This window comes from Erinaceus europaeus, chromosome 16 (assembly GCF_950295315.1).
Source record: "Erinaceus europaeus chromosome 16, mEriEur2.1, whole genome shotgun sequence".
Taxonomy (NCBI): Eukaryota; Metazoa; Chordata; class Mammalia; order Eulipotyphla; family Erinaceidae; genus Erinaceus; species Erinaceus europaeus.
The window spans coordinates 19,822,726-19,841,472 of record NC_080177.1 but is presented as its reverse complement, the minus strand read 5'-3'; the positions used below and the strand labels follow the sequence as shown (position 1 = coordinate 19,841,472).

At 42.7% G+C, this 18,747-nt stretch overlaps 1 protein-coding gene across 1 annotated transcript in view; it reads right to left on the bottom strand.

Annotated features, from left to right (window-relative positions):
- Nucleotides 1-12,439: 12,439 nt before the first annotated feature.
- GLDN (gliomedin) overlaps nt 12,440-18,747 on the bottom strand; it is a 65,837-nt gene continuing 59,529 nt past the window's right edge. Inside the window, exon 10 of the mRNA XM_007531893.3 lies at nt 12,440-16,749. Within this exon, the coding sequence (XP_007531955.2) occupies nt 16,272-16,749 (478 nt within the window). The 3' untranslated portion in view covers nt 12,440-16,271. The remainder of the gene's footprint in view (nt 16,750-18,747) is intronic.

The following is an 18,747-nucleotide window of genomic DNA, read 5'->3' as shown; positions in this document are numbered from 1 at the left end:
ACCTGCTTCACCGCCTGTGAAGTGACTCCCCTGCAGGTGGGGAGCCGGTGGCTCGAACCGGGATTCTTACGATGTCTTTGTGCTTGGCACCACGTGCGCTTTACCCACTGTGCTACCGCCCGACTCCCCACTTACAAAACAAGTAAGTGCAATAAAAACCAAGAGCTAGTCCTTTGAAAGGATAAATAAAATTGCTACCACCCTCCCCCCAAGATCCACTAAGGCAAAAAGAAAGCCGTGATAAGAATGAAGAGGCAGCACCACAGCTGATATTGCAGAAAGACAAAGAACCATAAGGGAACATCCTGAACACCTGTGTGCATTCTAGAAGCAATAGATATGAGGACTCAGTCTGAACAGGGCAGTCAACAGAGTAAAAAACCACATCCATTACCAAGTCTCCTCAGGATTAAAGACGCTGGTCCAGGCAACTTCATTAGTAAATTCTACAAAACTTTGAAAGAAAAACATCCACTCTGCTCAAACTCTTTCAAAAATAAGGGAAGAACACTCATCTGTGAGGCAACTATCACTATTCTTTCTCCAAAGCAGAAAACAACACTACAAGAAAAGAAAATGGTAGACAGATTTATCTCCAGTGATAAACACAGATGCAAAAAGCTTAGCAAGAGAATGGTCTCCTCAAAACCAAGAGGGATTCATCCCAGGGATGCAGATAGATCAAGATACACAGGTCAATAAAAAGATGCAAACTTAATGACCAAATCGTCAAGTTGTCAAACACAGATCTGCTGTATATTCAGCAAAGGAGCCAAACACACACACACACACACACACACACACACACACACACACACACACACACGAGAGAGAGTAAAGTGCATGGGGGAAACTGAACAGCCATCAATAGGGAAATGAAGCTGCACTATCACTGTCACCAAACAAAAGTTAATTCGACATGCAATAAATGATTATTAGACCTGAAACCATAAGACACATAGAAAATAAAGGTGATACATTCCAGGACTTCAACATCAGAGATGTATTTGGAGATGGAACTCCATTCAAGGGAAATTTAAAGCAAGAACAAATGATGGATGACATCAAATCAAAAAGAATTTACATGTTAGTAGAAGTTAGCACAGAAATAAAAATGCAAGCTATCGAATGGGAAAAGATGTGCACATACATATGACAAGGGGTTGGTTATCTAAAATCCATAGAGAGGAGGCCAAGAGATAGCTCAATGGGTGGGATATTTCCCTTGCCACATACACAACCCAAGTCCAAGCACTGACACTATATAGGAATACTATGCACTGGGGTATCTATGGTGCTTAGTTTCTCTGCCTCTTTATTTGATTGAAAAAGTCTGGAGACCAGGTGGCGGTGTACCTGGTTGAGTGCACATTATAATGTGCAAAGACCCTGGTTAGAGCCCCCAGTTCCCACTTGCAGGGGGAAAGCTTTGTGAGTAACGAAGAAGTGTTGCAAGTGCCTCCCTTTCTGTCACCTACTTTCCCCTCTCTGTCTAATAAGTAAAGATAATTTTTTAAGTTGGTCTGGAGCAGTGAAATCATGCATGCACAAAGTCTCTGGCGCTACCAAAGAGAATGAAATACATGAAGAAAACAATATAACTCAACAAAAAGCAAATAGCCCAAGAAGGAAGTGGGCAAAATGTCTGAGTACATACTTCTCCAAAGAAGGCATACAGATGACATACAGATATAGTGGGAAAATTGCTCAATAGCACTCATTTTCAGAGAAATGCAAAATAAAACCATAATGAGATATCACCTTACACAGGTGAGAATGGCCAACGTTGAAAATGTAGGAAACGGGGGGGGGGGGGGGGGGGCGGCGTGTAGGTAGCATAATGGTTGTGCAAAGAGGCTGTCATGCTTGAGGCTCTAAAGTCCCAGGTTTAATCCCTCACACCACTGTAAGCCAGAGCTGATCAGTACTCTGGTAAAAAAATAAATAACTTTGGTGGCAAAAAAAAGAAATAGAAAAAGGTTTGAAACAAGTGTTGCTGAGGGTGTGAAGAAAAAGGAATTAGGGTTGGGTGGGTAGTGCATCGGGTTAAGCGCTCATGGCACAAAGCACAGGAACCAGAATAAGAATCTCAGTTTGAACCCCTGGCTCCCCACCTACCGGGGGCTTGCGTCACAGGCAGTGAAGCAGGTCCGCAGGTGTCTGTGTTTCTCTCTCCCTCTCTGTCTTCCCCTCCTCTCTCCATTGCTCTGTCTCCTACCTAACGATGACATCAATAACAACAATAATAACTACAACAACAAAACAACAAGGACAACAAAAGGGGGAAAAAAAGCAAACTATAAATAAAAGTTTAAAAAAAAAAACTATCCATCACTACCAAAGGAAATAAGACTCACAAAGAAATGGAAAAATATCCCATGCTCACGAATTGGAAGAATTCAAAAAATTAAAATGAACATTTTATCCCAAATTAGGGTTAAATCTCAACTTATTTAAAGGAATAAAATTAATTATTCTGACATGGAATCACAGAGACCCAGAATTACAAAAACTAATAAGAAAAAAAAGAACAAGCATGGAAGCATTGTACTTCCTGATTTATAATATTTTACAGGGCTACTGTAATCAATCCTGTTGGGGAAAACATAGGACCATTAGTGCTGTTGACCTAAACTGGCTCTGTTCTCAGTGACTGAAAAACTCACAACAATAGGTTCTGCAAACAGAAGTCCCGCTCTGAAGGCAAACCTCAGAGAGGATGAACTTTACTAGCCATCTGGAGGTCAGCCACAGATGCCTTCCTGTTGTGAAAAAGGTCCTTGAGAACAGAGAAAAATAATGGTTGATCATAAACAAGCACAAGTTACTTATAAGGTTTAACTAAAAGCATATTGTTATAAGTAAAGATCACTTCATGCTTCTTGGTCACAGTCTTGCTCTATATAAGCCATACCAAATCTAATAAAGTGCCTTCAGTCCTAGAGACTGTTGGTCCTCCACTGGCGTTTCATGTTCACTCTTGTGGCTCTCAGGCCCAGAAACAGAGAACGACCCAATGAATACTATCTATATTGTACTGGAACAGAAACAGATCAGTGGAGAAGAATTCAAAGTCCAGAGAGAAACCGTCATACATATGGACAGTTAGTCTATGACAAAGGGGCCCAGAACCCTGAATGGAGAAAGGAGAGTCTTCAAAACACAATGTTGGGTAAACTGGGTAGCATCATACAGAGAAATGAAACAGTCCACCATATATTGCCATGCATAAAAAAGTCAGCTCAAAATGGATCAAGGACTTGGGTGTTAGACCAGAAACCTCAAACACATAGAAAATCAGCTGAACATTACAAGATATCTGCATTGAAAATGTCTTCAGAGACTTGAGCCTGACATCGAGGAGAGAGGGAAAAAGATAATAAACTAATGAGATTAAACCAAATTGAAAATCTTCTGTACAGCAAAATGAATCACCGTCAAACAGGAAGACACATTATAGAATCGGGGAGGTAGGGAGAGGAGGAGTATTTACATTCCACGCGTCAAAGGAAGGGCTCTCAAGCAATATATAAAGAACTCAAAGCTCAGCAACAGTAACAACAAACCCCATTAGAAATGGGGAGACAGGAGAGCACTGAACAGACCTTTTAGTAAAGGAAATATCCAGATGACCAACAAGTATATGAATAAATGCTCCAACTCACATTACCAGAGAAATGCAAACAAAGACACTGTGACCCACTCCCCCCCCCCTCCGTGAGAATAGCCTCCATTGGAAAGGGCAGAAAGCAGGTGCTGGCGAGGACCTGGAGAGAAAGAAAACCACTATTGTGGGGAGTGTAAATTGGCCCAGCTTCTGTGGAAAACAGCTCGGAGATTCCTAAAAATATTAAAACTAGACTTACCATATGGCCTGGCAATTCCTTTTCTAGGCATCTATCCAAAGAACGAACGTGCACACAGCCCTTATCTGGAGAGGTTAGTACACCTATGTTCTTGGTAGCAGTAAAGTTTATGTATGTGTTTGATATATAGAGATAAACCAAGAGGGAAGGGGGAAAGAAGGGGGGAGAAAGACACCTGCAGCAGCGCTACTTCACCACTTGTGAATCTTCTCCCCTGGAGGTGGGGACCAGGGACTTAAACATGGGTCCTTTCGAATTGGAATGTGTGCACTCAAACGGGGGCTTCACTGCCTGGCCCCAGCACTCTTTTTTCACTTTTATTTGATAGGGTAGAGAAATTGCCAGGGTCGAGGGAGACACACACACACATACACACACACACACACACTTTGCAGTTCTGCTTTCTGCTTGTGAAAATTCCTACACAGTACTTGACATGCAGTAACAATTAACAGGCATCAAAAGACACAGGAAAACTCAAACCATATTTTTAAAGAGAGAAAACCCATTATAAATGATCCGGAAAAACAAAATATAATTATTAGAATGGAATGTCAAATAGTTAACACAATTGGATCTTTTATGCCTAAAGAAGCTAGAGGAATGTTTTGGTGTGTTAACTAGAAACATGGGGAACAAAAATCAAAGAAGTCCACATCAAATCTCCAGGAAGGAAAATGCCCAGATGGGGTTCAGAAGAAACAGTTAATGGGGATGGAGACAGAGTAATTGAATTTATGCAAAATGAAGCATTTAAGATGCTAGGACAAAATGAACAGAGTGTGAGTGAACTGAGCGGCAGCTTGAAGCCACCTAATAGTTGTGTATTTGGAGTTCCTGGAGGAAGAAGCACATAAAACATAACTGCAGAACAATGGTCAGAGCATCCGAGTAGACAATTTCCCCATAGGCCTGTATATATCAGTCAGCAGGCACAGGGAGGGGGGGTCATCATTAACACAGAAAGGCAGATTGGCAATAAAATATCATCTCATACCAGGGAGAACTGTATGATAAAAAAAAAATGCAAGAAACCACAAGTGCTAAAGAGACATGGAACTATGGAAGTTCGTGTGCACTGCATACAGGCAAGTAAAAGATACAGACAGTCCTTATGGAAAGCTATATGGAGATTTCCTAAAAGAATTACAAATAGAAAGTCCATATGATCCTACTATCCTACTTTTCAGTGTTTATCCGAAAAGTACAGACCAATTTGAAGAGTTGTGCCCCTCCTCCCATGTACACTGCAGCAATAGCCAAGAGCCAAAAACAAACCCAGTGACCACTGCCAGATGCCTGGATAAAAAAGGCGCAGTGTAGGGGGCTGGGCGGTAGCACAGTGGGTTAAGTGCACATAGTACAAAGTGCAAGGACCCACACAAGGGGGTCCTGGGTCGAGCCTCTGGCTCCCCACCTGCAGGGTGGTTGCTTCAGAAGTGGTGAAACAAGTCAGCAGGTATCTCTATCTCCCCTACCTCAAGAAAGAAAGAAAAAAAAGGTGCAGTATATATGCACAATGGAATATTATCCAAGTATAAAAACCAGGAAATTTGGCCATTTGGAATAGAACAGAAGCTAGAGGGTTCTATGTTTTATGAAATAAATTTAAGACACCATATGATTTCACTCGTATCTGGTACCTAAAGAAACAAGTGAATGAACTACACACAAAAAATTTTTTTTTATAAAAGCAAATTAGTGGTTAACAAAAGGAATGGGAGATGGGGAAATTGGGCTTAGGGATCTGTGGTATGGTGAACGATGGAAGTTGACTTTAAGACGTGAGTTTGATGTGACAAGTAGACATTGAATAGTGTAACTCTGTGCAATGGAAGCCAACATAATGTTACAAGCCAATGTTATGTTAGTGAAGAAATAAAATACCATACACTCTGCCTCTTCCACTTCTGGATTTTTATGTGAAAAACAAAAATGCTAACCCCAAAAAGGTATGTGCACACCTATGTTTACTGCATCATTATTTATTTTACCATATTTCCCCAATATGGGGAAACAACCTATATGTCCATCAGCAGATATATGCATTTAAAAAAGTAACACACACAAAGGGATGCTACTGAGTCATTAAAATAATTAAATCCTGACTTCAACATGAGTATATCTTCAAGATGTTAAGTTACATGAAATGCCAGATAAAGACTATTACGGCATATGGAACTCTGGTGGTGGGAATTGTACCCATCTTATCTTATAGTCTTGTCGATCATTAAATCAATTAAAAAAAAGACTATTATGGCATATATGCACATATTTGGAATCTAGTAGATGAACATATGAAGAAAACAAAACCTATACTCATGGATACAGAGAGCAAAGGGGCAATCTCCAAGGTGAGGTGAAATGGCTGAGGGTTAGGAAGAACAAACTCCTGGGCATAAAACAAGTCATGGAGAAGAAATATACAGCTTGAGCAATAAAATTGATAATAGTCACATTTCCTTTTTTTAAAGTACTTTATTTTATTTTTGAGAGAGATGCAGAGAAAGACACAGAGAGAAACTCCAGAGCACTGCTCAGCTCTGGCTTATGGTGGTGTGGGGGATTGAACCTGGGACTTTGGAGCCTCAGGCATAAGAGTCTCTTTGCATAACCATTATGCTATCTACCCCCGCCCAATACTCACATTTCATTTGACAGATCTTAACTAGACTTACTGGGATAATTACTACAATGTATAAATATTCAAATCACTGTGTTGTGTACCTGAAACTAGTACAGTACATGTCAAATAATAGATAAAACATCTTTAACTTCCTAAAAGGAAAAGTATCAGCACCTAAAATTCAACACTCAGCAAAAACATATCACAGAAATGAAGGTGAAATAGCCTTCTCCTCAAAGTCTTTCAAATTCATTCTACAAGACCAGCATTATCCTGGCATTAATACCAGAGAAGGACACTACAAGAAAAGTTATAGCTCAATCAATATCCCTCATAAATATCAACATAAAGATATTCAGACAAAAATTAACAGACCTCACTGAACAATGCAATGAAAGGATCGTACACAGTTACTGCACTAGGACAGCACACCATCTGCAAATTAGTAAGGGCACCACATTAATAGAATGTATAAAATCTTAAGATTTAATGATAATTTCTTTTTAAATTTTTTTTTATTATCTTTGTTACATAGAAGCAGCCAGAAATCAAGAGGTACGGGGGAGATAGAAGAGATATACCTATAGCCCTGTTCAACACTTGCAAAGCTTTCCCCCCTGCCCTGCAGATGGGGATTTTTAATATAAAGACTAACTGGGCATAAAGGAATATTTCTTATTTTTAAAAAAGAGTTTATTAATGAGAAAGATAGGAGAGAGAGAATGAATTCTGGTACATGTGCTACCAGGGATTGAACTCAGGACCTCATGGTTTAGAGTCCAATGCTTTATTCACTGCACCACCTCTTAGACCACGAAAGGAATATTTCTCAACATGAAAGTGGCTATATAAGGCAACAGCTAATAGTGTACTCAGTGGGGAAAAAAAATCAGAGATCAGGAGCAAGATAAGGATGTCCACTCTATCACCTTTTAACATACATAGTGCTAGAATTCCTTGCCAGATCAATTAGAGAAGAGAAACATAATTTAAAAAGCATCCAAATCAGAAAGAAATGTCTTTATTTGTATTGACATAGACTTTTATATAGAAAGTCCTAAAACTTAACCAAAAAGCTTGAATTTACTAGTTTATATGTAAATATGTAGATCAGTTGAATTTCTTCTTTTTTTTTTGGTGTGAGAGCAGAAGACTTTATTAAAGGGAGATCCACATAAATTCAATGAGAGTGAGAAGAGTACAGATGAGTGTTGCTAAATACTTCTTACATTTGGTATTTTTTTAAAATTATTTCTTTATTGGGGAATTAATGTTTTACATTCAATAGTAAATACAATAGTTTGTACATGCATAACGTTCCCCAGTTTCCCATTTAACAATACAACCCCCACTATGTCATTCATCATCTTTCATGGACCTGTATTCTCCCCACCCACCCACCCCAGAGTCTTTTACTTTGGTGTAATACTCCAGTTCCATTTCAGGTTCGACTTGTGTTTTCTTTTCTAATCTTGTTTTACAACTTCGGTCTGAGAGTGAGATCATCCCATATTCATCCTTCTGTTTCTGACTTATTTCACTCAACATGATTTTTTCAAGGTCCATCCAAGATCGGCTGAAAACAGTGAAGTCACCATTTTTTACAGCTGAGTAGTATTCCATTGTGTATATGGACCACAACTTGCTCAGCCACTCATCTGTTGTTGGACACCTGGGTTGTTTCCAGGTTTTGGCTATTACAAATTGTGCTGCCAAGAACATATGTGTACACAGATCTTTTTGGATGGATGTGTTGGGTTCCTTAGGATATTTCCCCAGGAGGGGAACTGCAGGGTCATAGGGTAGGTCCATTTCTAGCCTTCTGAGAGTTCTCCAGACTGTTCTCCACAGAGGTTGGACCAATTGACATTCCCACCAGCAGTGAATTTCTATACAGTAACAAACTACCAGGAAATTAAGAAAAAAGTTCTATTTTTATAACTGCATCAAAAAAAAAAAATGCAAGGATTAAGGGAAGTTCACTCCACTTGTGTCTCCCCAAGTATGGTTCATGTTTCTACCACACTCACAGCACTTCTGACACCCGGCATCATTTTCCCTTGCCATGTAATTCTCAGGCACCTGCTGGGTATCTAAAATTTTTTTTTCTCCTCCCCAACAGAGTTATAGCTGGGGCTTGATGCCTGTGTGATGATTTCGTCACTCCCAATTATCTTATCTTTTTTTTTTTTCTTATTTTTCACTTGATAGCACAGAGCAAAATGGGGGGGGGCAGTGAGGAATAGAGAGGGGGAGAAAGACCTGCTTCACAGCTCATAAATCTTCTTCCTGAAGGTGCAGACTGGGGACTTGAACCCAGATCCTTACACATGGTAGCATATGCATTAAACCATTCAACTGGGTGCACCACTGCCTGGACCCCTAACACAATTCTAGCACTCTCTGCCTGGAGAGTGTCTGGTTCCCTGTTCTTTGCATCCACTAATTTCAGATGCCGTCTGGATGACAACGCTAGAGAAACTCACAGAATTGGCTGATTTACTAACCAGTTTTCCTAACAGGATGTGACAGACAGAAGAGATACCTGGGGTTGGGGGGTAGAGTTTCCATGTCCTCATAGAGCACCTCCCCAAATTTCTGTGTGTTCTCCAGCTTGGAAAGTGCCCCTAAACCATCCCTCAGGAGGTCCCATTACACAGGCTTAGCTAAGTCACCAGCAGCTGATTTACCCTTCAACCTCCCTTTCCCCATGCCCAACTCCGTAGGATTGGGACAATGTCCACCCCCTAATCAAGGTGGCAATCAGCCCCTGCTCTTCAGTTGGGGGAGTGGGCTTCCAAATTTCACCTCGTTAACATAACAAGCCATACCTTGTCGACCTCCTGGGATTTTAGGAGCTCTGAACCACAGAAGGTGAAGACCAAATAAACACACCTTGTAGACCAAACTATCACAGCTGTGCTTACTGCATGGGGTTTACAATCAGGTATGACAGCTCATTATCTGGTTTTGTCCCGGCTGAAAGCTAGGAACGGCTTACTCACCTCCTAAAAGCAGGACCACAGGCTCAAAATGGAGTCACTGAAAGCCACCAAACCAAAATTTTACCATATCAGCTCTCTTTGAAATGGATTCTTAATCCAGTCAGCCCAGAACTACCTTTGAGGCCAGTAGAGACCGCAGGTCACCTGAGACATCACTGCTGTCCCCTGAAGGGAAGTGGCCTGACCTTAACTCCTCTGCTTTGTGGTGTTTCTTGACAACTTGCTCCCACCAATGAAACTTTGTACAGTTTCTCAGTGCTCCCTTGACCTGCTAGACCAGACAATGCATATGAATCACTGACTAAAAACCAAAAAGATCTTCAACACCCTACTCAGTTGGACTTAAGAACATTAAAAACAAATCTGGTTGGGGAAACGGTATGAAGATAATAATGTAAAAGACTTTCATGCCAAAGGCTGTGAAGTCCCAGGTTTAATCTTCTACCATGACCAGCCAAAGCTGAAAACAAACAACAAACAAAACCAAACAAGCACAAAGCCTCTGAAGAAAAACCGTGTGACATATGATCACAGTACCCTGTAAATCTCAGCATTCTTAAACACACTAAGGCATTTGCATGCTATAGCAGAGGCCACCATGTGACCACCCCCAACACTGGAAATACTTATTATCAGGGCTTACAAGATAACTTTTGCCAACAAACTTGATGTAACCCACCCTTGGATTTCACCTTTTCTCCAGTCAACCACAAATACTTAGCAAACTGCAACTTAGAAGTAGCCAACACTGTATTCCCTAGCCCACAGCCCACAGCCCACAGCCCACAGCCCACAGCCCACAGCCCATGCTTAACTCCCTTACTCTCTTACCTTGGTTCACCACCCTCTGCAGTGCTGCTCTGATCTACAAGTCCCGGCTCTGGGCCTTGGCGTCCTCTTTCCCGTCCTGCGATTCGGAGCAGCTGGAGCCTCACTCCATGTGCGCAGAAAGCCCTGCTTGTCCCCACGCTTTTCTCCATGAACAATAAATTGCCCTCAGCCTTTTCTGTTTAAGCAGAGAATTAATCAGGCTGAACAACAGCCACAACTAACTTCATTAGCCTTCAAATCTGTTTCCCTACTTCCAAACAACCAACACATAACATGAACCATTATAATCCTTCCTGTTGGGACCATGTGTAAGCCTGATAGAGCTTAGGGAGAACCACCCCTGTCCTTGGATGCAGGTCTGAGAAGATAACCTCTTGGTAAGTCTCTCTCAACCGAGGTGAGCATAAGGGGGAAACTCAGACTTGGTTCTTTCCTTCTTGACTCTCAGGCCAACAGAAACCCCAGTACTTCCCTCCATTAACTGCAGGCCACATGGCCGCAGAGTCACTTATTCAAAGTCACCTTCTGATCACAGAAGAACACACCTTATTACACACTTCATCACACACCTCAGACCCCAGACAAGAGAAATTTCAAACTATATGGCTTTTTGATATTCATCTTCTCTCTGTCTCACCCTACGGGTTTAACCCCTATACTTCTCTCAAATACCTTTGGATAATTAAGTTGCTTGTGTCATGGAGAATAACTGTCTTGTATCTCATCAATTCCTGTCATACCAGCTCCCTACCTTAGGGGCATGCCGACCATTAAGAAACCTGTAATTTCTGACATATTTCAACAATAATTCCCTTCATTGCTTTTCTATTTAACTCATGTCCACTTTGCTAATAAATGGATTCTAGGCACGCTAAGAGTCCCCTGGTGTCTTTTACTTCATGTCACCCCTGTCGTGAGCGAGAAAGAACCAGTTCGTTACCTTTCCCCTGGAGACCACCCCACCAGAGAGAGACCCCGAAACCTTCCCACATCAACTAAGGTTCCAGCTTATCAGTGAAAGTGTTACCCTACCCCTTTAGTGTGCCAATAGCTATCTGTGCTCAGTCTTCTGCTTCCAATTGTGTCCTCATTGCAACAGGCTGGTGAACGACCTAGTGGCAAACCCCATTCAGCGGTTTCTGTCTGGGACCCCATGTAGTTAGCATTGCTAGATTTCGCAAGTATAAATACTGGATTCCCAGTTGAACTTAAAGTTCAGATAAACAACTTCTCCACACTGGGACATATGGAAAAAATGTTGTTGCTGTTGAGATTAATACTCATTCTGCCTTTTACCTGATGGCTCTCCATTGGCCTGGGTTTCCCGGCAAAGTGGGCTCTGAGTGGAAGTTAATCGCAAGAGGTCTTTAGAGTGTTCTTGGTTGAATAAGCAGGAAGGACAGAAGGAAAAGTTTGCACTCAGGCTGTGACAGCCTCGGCTGAACCATGGGAACTCTAACACTGGCATGGCCTTCCAAGTTGGTTTGCTCTTAGACCTTATACTCACTTTGGTCTTTGGATGAGAAGGCAAGTTCTGGGCAAAGTGGCCTTTTCAGTGGAGGCAATGCCTAAAGACAGTGGCAGCTACATGTTTACTGCACCAGGGCCAGACGGCATCTCAGTGTCCACTACATTTACAGACAGGGTAGTTGTGGTATATATACACAATGGAATATTACTCAGCATTAATCTCCTCTGCCTCATTTTGGATGGAGTTTAAAGGAATCAGGTTAAGTGAGATAAGCCAAAAATTGTATCCAATGTACCAACAACTTTACTGTAAACCATTAGCCCCCACCCCATATTATGATAAAAAAAAACACTGAATAGAGAGGACAGATGACATTTAAGAACTTTTTTTATGGGGAGTTGGGTGTTAGCACAGCGGGTAAAGCGCACGTGGCACAAAGTGCAAGGAATGGTGTAAGGATCCCCGTTTAAGCCCCCAGCTCCCCACCTGCTGGGGTGTCGCTTCACAGGTGGCAAAGCAGGTCTTTCTCTCCCCCTCTCTGTCTTCCCCTCCTCTCTCCATTTCTCTCTGTCCTATCCAACAATGACAACATCAATGATAACTACAAAAAAAGGACAACAAAAGGGAATAAATATAAATATTTTAAAAATCTTTTAAAAACTTTTTAATATATTTATTTATTGGATAGAGACAGCCAGAAATTGAGGGGGAAGAGGGTGATAGGAATGGAGAGAGACAGAGAGAGATACCTGCAGTCCTGCTTTACCACTCGCAAAGCTGTCCTCAGGCGGGGACTGGAGGCTCGTACCCGGGTCCTTGAGCACTGTAACATGTACGCTCAACCAGGTGCGCCACCACCGGGCTCCAGAACTTCTCTACTTGAGCATCTGTGACTAGGCCAAACAAAGAATATGAAATGCCTAGCAGAAACCATGGTGTAAAGATGGCTAACAATAGGTTGACTCTGGTTCCCCAAAGGCCATAGAAGCCCAAACTATAATTTATTAAGAACCAGAATTTTCAGAGCATTTCTCATTTCACATAGAAAAATAAAAAACACCACTGCCCACATTGCCCTATAGAGAAACAATTTATAGCAAGGATTTTTCTTTTTTCAGTGTTCAGAAGGAGCTAACATATTACAAGAGTCTCTATAGGGACAAACACTGTAATTCTCCTGTAGTATGGTGTGGGTTTGCTTCTTGTTAAATGTTACATGTAAACTGACAAGGGTAAAAATAATCATAGTGTTTCCAAAATGTGACTGCATTCAGCATATGATTATTTTACTGACTTGAGTTAAACAAATGACAACAAAAAAGTGAAAGGCACCATTATTCATGTTATAAGAATTGTTCAGTCTGTGGTTATAGCTAGGAAGTTATGGCTTTTATTTATTGATTTTGGATAGAGACAAAAAGAAATTCAGAGGAGAGTAGAAAGCGAGTCACCTCTTGCAGATGGGGACCAGGAGCTTGAACCTGAGTCCTTGTGCACTGTTAACATGTACACTCTACCAGGTGTGCCACCACCTGGCCCCGAAATTTATGGCTTTAAATAGTGTGCCACATGAGGTCGCAGCAGCTGGATGGAAACCCCAAATTCCCACCAACCACTGCTCTTCCCAAAGGTTTGAGCTCTGATAGTCCCAGCCAAGACATCTTCTGCCTAGCTGGAAAGTGACGCCTGACTCTTCAAAAATCAAAGTGTCTCATCTGTCATTTTACCCCATGACCTTGGAGGGGATAAGCCTGTGGAGGTGTCTAAGATAAGAACACAAGCTGCTGTCACTATCATTACACCTGTGCTTATTGATTTGCTGAGACCACAACCACCTGCAGAGTCTGAGCAGCAGGACAGCTTACTCGCTATCAGTTGTGAGAAAATGCTTTGAAATAAGGCCCAGCTGACCTCTGAGGGCAGAAGGGATGGTTTTTATTTACTTTTGGGGAAGGGGGAGAAGAAGCTATCTCCTTGAGATAAAGAAAAATTAAAGCATTATCTGGTTTGATTCTTACGTCAGCAATGCTGCTATTAGCAAAGTACTGTTAAAGCAACTTTGGTTACAAAAAGAGAAAAACAAAACAACGCAAACTTCTAGGAACAGTATCTTGACTTAGTATAACATTGGGCTGTGCATGGCTGTATTGTGAGCACAAACCTCTCTCTTTTAAAATATATTTATTTATTTATTATTGGATAGAGACAGCCAGAAATCAAGAGGGAAGGAGGGGGTGATAGAGAGACAGAGAGACACCTGCAGCCCTGCTTCACCACTCATGAAGCTTTCCCCCTGCAGGTGGGGACCCAGGGTTTGAACCTGCGCCCTTGCACACTGTAATGTGAGCACTTAAGCAGGTGTGCCACTGACTGGCCCCAAACCTCTCTCTTTTTTAAAGCAAGTGCTGTGTGCAGGAAAGACGTAAAATCAAATTTTTTTTTACTAGTCAAGACATTATAAAGTTACCCACTAAATCTTAATCTAACTCAGTGATCCTTCTATTATGCTGTCACAGTAAAGAAAAAAAAAATCCCAGTATTAACAACTGTTCTAGTGGTGAGCATCTGATTCCTTAACCACAACTAAGAAAGCCAAAGTAGATCAGATATCAAGAGTGGGGGTTCTGAAAGCTCGTCTCTAAATGGGATTAGAGATGATCCAGCAACCACTCTCTTGGTTGCTGCCATATTTACAATTAGGATCATATATATTACTACCATATATATTACTACCACAGTTACTAAAATATCAATGACTATTACATGAAACTCCTCTCCAGTTCCGTGTGTCTGCAATAGTGAAACCTAGATGAATTTTTTTACAAGTCTAAAAACCATTAGACATATTGATCTTGAGCGTGAAGCACTATTTTACTTTGTTAAAAGCATGACTCTGAAAAGAGCATTTTTAAAAAGCTCCAATGACACCACATAGTAAATCTAATTTAAAAAGTGCGCCTGTAGGGTAAGGTTCACACACCCTTTATTTGGAGAACACAAAATAGAAAAGTCCCTAACAGCTGCCTATGTATTTGTGTGTGTGTGTGTGTCTGTAGGGGGAGTGTGAGGAGATTAAAACATTGTAAATGCTTCTGTTAATAAGGCATAGAAGCAGGAACAGGACCACTGTGGACGGATTTAGGCCTAGTTTAAAAGTTTCAGATACTCTTCCCTATCATAATCTATATCCGGCAAGGTAGATCAAACTCTCTAAAACTATGGTGGGGCGGGGGGGGGGGGGGGAGAGTTTGATGTTTTGTTTTGTTTTGTTTTGGGAAGCCACTAAACTTTCTGGTGCCCTCACCCTCCTTCTCTATCAGAAATATCAGCCAGAGAAAGCACCCCCTCTCAGTCTGGAATGAACCAAAAGCATAACCAGCAGGCTCTTTCAAAGAAGCCCTCAGAAGCAGACTCACTGTATATTCCAGTTCAGGGGCTCACATACTTGTTTAAGGAGTGAGATTGGGAATGTCCTAGGCTTGGGGGGGCGGGGACTACTCAGCTCCCTGACAGGCACGAAACCCTGCCACTGCAGACACAAGCAGCCATGGGTGATATTATGAATCTGTTCTCATAAAATGTTGTGTACAATGACAGGTAGTGGGCTGGCTTCACAAATGTCTGTGATGTGTTTTTCTGCTGAAAACCCTGGGTTGCAGCCAGCCACACGCCTGCTTCTCTGTGCAGAACTGGGTGCTCTGGGAGGAGAGGCAGATATGTGGCCCAGCAGCCGAGGCTCAAGGACTCAATGTAGCTCACCCACAGCTGCAGAGCAGTTTGGTCAGAAAATGATAGGGACCTGGAGGGAGAGAACATGCTCAAGGGACCCTGAGCATGCAGGCTTTTTTGCTAGTCCTGGTGTGACAATCAGGGGCTGAGGGTGATGGCCCTTCTGGTGCTGGAATGGAGGCACAGGTGCAGAGAAAGGGTATAAACCTCTGGTAACAGGGGACGTGCACAGCCTCACAATGTCTGCGCAGCTTCCTGAGGCTCCACACGGGAGTCAGGGCTAAGGAAGTCATTGCTCTAGCAAGCCGGCTTATCAACTCAAAGGTAGATTTGCTCAACACATGGTGAACAAGCAGATAAAACACCCTCCTATAGATAGAAGTTGTAACTATAACAACAGCACAGAATCACAGACTTCCTTAGAGGTGGAGGGAATCTTGCTGGTCACCTCAGCTGCCATTTCCAAAAGAAATGGCGGCTGGGGGGCATAGGGGGGAAGAAACTTGAGAGGGAAAGGTGACCAGCTTAGCTATTTTTGGAGGGATCATCTAATCTCAGTCATTCAACTTCCAGCCTGCCCTTTACTGCCAAAGACCCTGAGAGTGATGAAGCTTCCCCAGCCATACAAACACTTGTGAGTGTTTACAACTCCTTGTCTGACTATCCTTAAAGATGAATTTTCTGTTGCTAGAAATGGTCACAGACAACATAGGATGAAACTGAGGGGGAGAGAATACTTGCCATCACTGCTCTAATGTAGGTGACAAGAAGTGCACGGGGTAAAGCATTAAATGACCATCTTCCCAGGAATACAAATGCTGGTCCCTCATATTGTAGGATAACATGGCAAGAACAGACTGGGAAGTTCTCAAATCGAAGCTTGCATTGATCTGTGTCCCTGCCAACAAATCAAAGGCAAAGGTTATCCGCATATCTTTGGTGTCAGTGACATAGAGGATCCCCCGGGCTATGAAGGCATTGCCGGCCTTGGATTTGGGGTACGTGGTGTTGATATGCTGCACCACAGAGAAGGTCCTCTCGTCCAGCTGGGCCACGAGAACGCTGGAGCCATCCACGCTGGATGCGTAGATGATCCAGAGCCCCTTCTCATCCACAGCTAAATTGAAGTAAGTCTTGGAGTTTGCAAAGAGGTATTTCCGGTCAAAATACAAGGCATTTGTAAGCTTCAGTGTTTGGGATGTCTCCTTGCCGAATTCGAATCTGAAATATGTGTCAGGGGAGAGAGAGGAAGACAGGAGTCACCATTTGTGTAGACAACGGTGGTTTGTTTTAGGTTCTTCTGAGAAACTGGGCAGGGACTTTGGGTTCTGCATCCTGAGTGAGATCAAAGCTGTGACCAGCAGGACATTAGGGCAGACGAAACACAGACAGTCCTGCAGTGTTGAGAGAGTCTGCCAGAGTTGGAATAAACTCTTTTGCCAGCCTAGTGAGCCCAGGAAGGTGCCATAACATTAAGAGCCCTCAGGTGTTTGCTGGCCATCCGGGGTGTCCTCTTAGGGTCTCAAGGGGCCTTAACAGACACTCTAGTCCAGTCCTTTCCTTCGGCCAATGAAGGAGAAAAGGAGATGCCATGGCCGAGGAATATGCGTGAACACCTGTTTTAGGTTCTCTAGTTTGGGTGTGTGTATGGGGGGGGGGGGATTAACAGGGAAGGAAGGTTTTTCTTCTTCTCTGAGCTGGGATTTTGTTTTTGTTTTCAGCCAGAGCACTGCTCAACTCTAGTTTTTGATAGTGCTGGGGACTGAACCTGGGACCCCAGGGCCTCAGGCATGAAAGTCCTTTTGCATAAACATTATACTATCTCCCCCCCGCTCTCTGATCTGGGATTTTAAGAACAAACTTTCACAGTCCTCTAAATGAAAAAGAAAGTCACCAGCCAGGGATAAGATGATGTCAAGCTGTGGCTATGAAGTCTTTTTTTTTGGTCAGTTCATTGACTTCCCCAGTACAGGACTCTAAAAAGGTTATCCGAGTGGACTGACTCCAAATCTAAGCCCTGTTAGTTAAAAGCTATCTACTGCAGGGGAAAAAGAGAAACCACTAGAGGGTGCCATTGAGCAAGTTTGTGACTACAACTACCTACTGAGCCTGACTAATTTGAGGTAAATTAAGAAACCCCGAAGTTAAGTATGAGTGGAAACTAGGGGATAATGAGAGGCCTGCGTAGGAAGGCCCTGCCACTCTGCTTTATAGGGTTCTTTCACTTCAGAACACCCCCTTCCCCAAGTAATTGTTTCTATAAGGCAGCCAAGTGCTATAGACTTCAATGAGGAGACATGCCACAAGTCACGTTGGGGCATGACTTCTGAACAGGAAGTGTGTAAGTTGCTCTCTTCCCTTAACAGTAGCTGAGCCCAAATGAGATGGCTGGGAGTCTTGGAGATTACCGAGGGACTCTGGTAAAGAGAGAGACAGAGGAGAGGATGAGGCCACTGCAGCCGCCAACTATGCCTGACAGGAAATCCACCCCACCCTGACCTGAGAGCTCCAATGCCATCAAGCTGTTGTGACCGACCTCACTGAGGAGGAGGGTGACAGGGAACCTTGTCCTCCCCCAAGGTCCTTGTCCCTTATTCTGAACGACTAAGACCACACCTTTTATGATACTGGAACTGTTATTTTAGGCAGGATGTTTGTCAGTGGGCTGCAGAGGCCCTCATGCATCCCTTGCACTGAGGACATGGCTAGCTCAGGGAGTGGTGTCTCCTCTGCAAAGGTATGCAGCCAGCAGGCAGGAGGCTAGAACCTGACTGAGTCTACCGCCCTTGTGGTTGGTCCAGGATGACCTGCGTTTGCCTCATTAGCCCATCAACTGACTTCTTTTAGGATCAGGGGTGGGGAACATCTGGCCTATGGGAAGTACTGTTAAGGTAACCCAGGAGTGGGATTCACAGTTCAACAATTTGTACCAGGTGGTTTCACACACATGTGGACTCAAGAGGATAGAAGCACATGAACTTGTAAAACAAAACTGAATACAAACAAACACAGAAGCAAACACACTAAGATGTGAGACCGGTGGTGGTTATGGTTGGGGCAGTAAGGACCCAGAACTTGGATGGTGAGTGCGGTGTGGAATTATACCCTGTAATCTTGCAAGCTTGTAAACCACTATTAATCAAAAATTTAAAAAATGACTTTTAAGAAAAGGAAACAAATTCAACAAATCTAGGAACTTTTTTTTCATAGCAACACTAG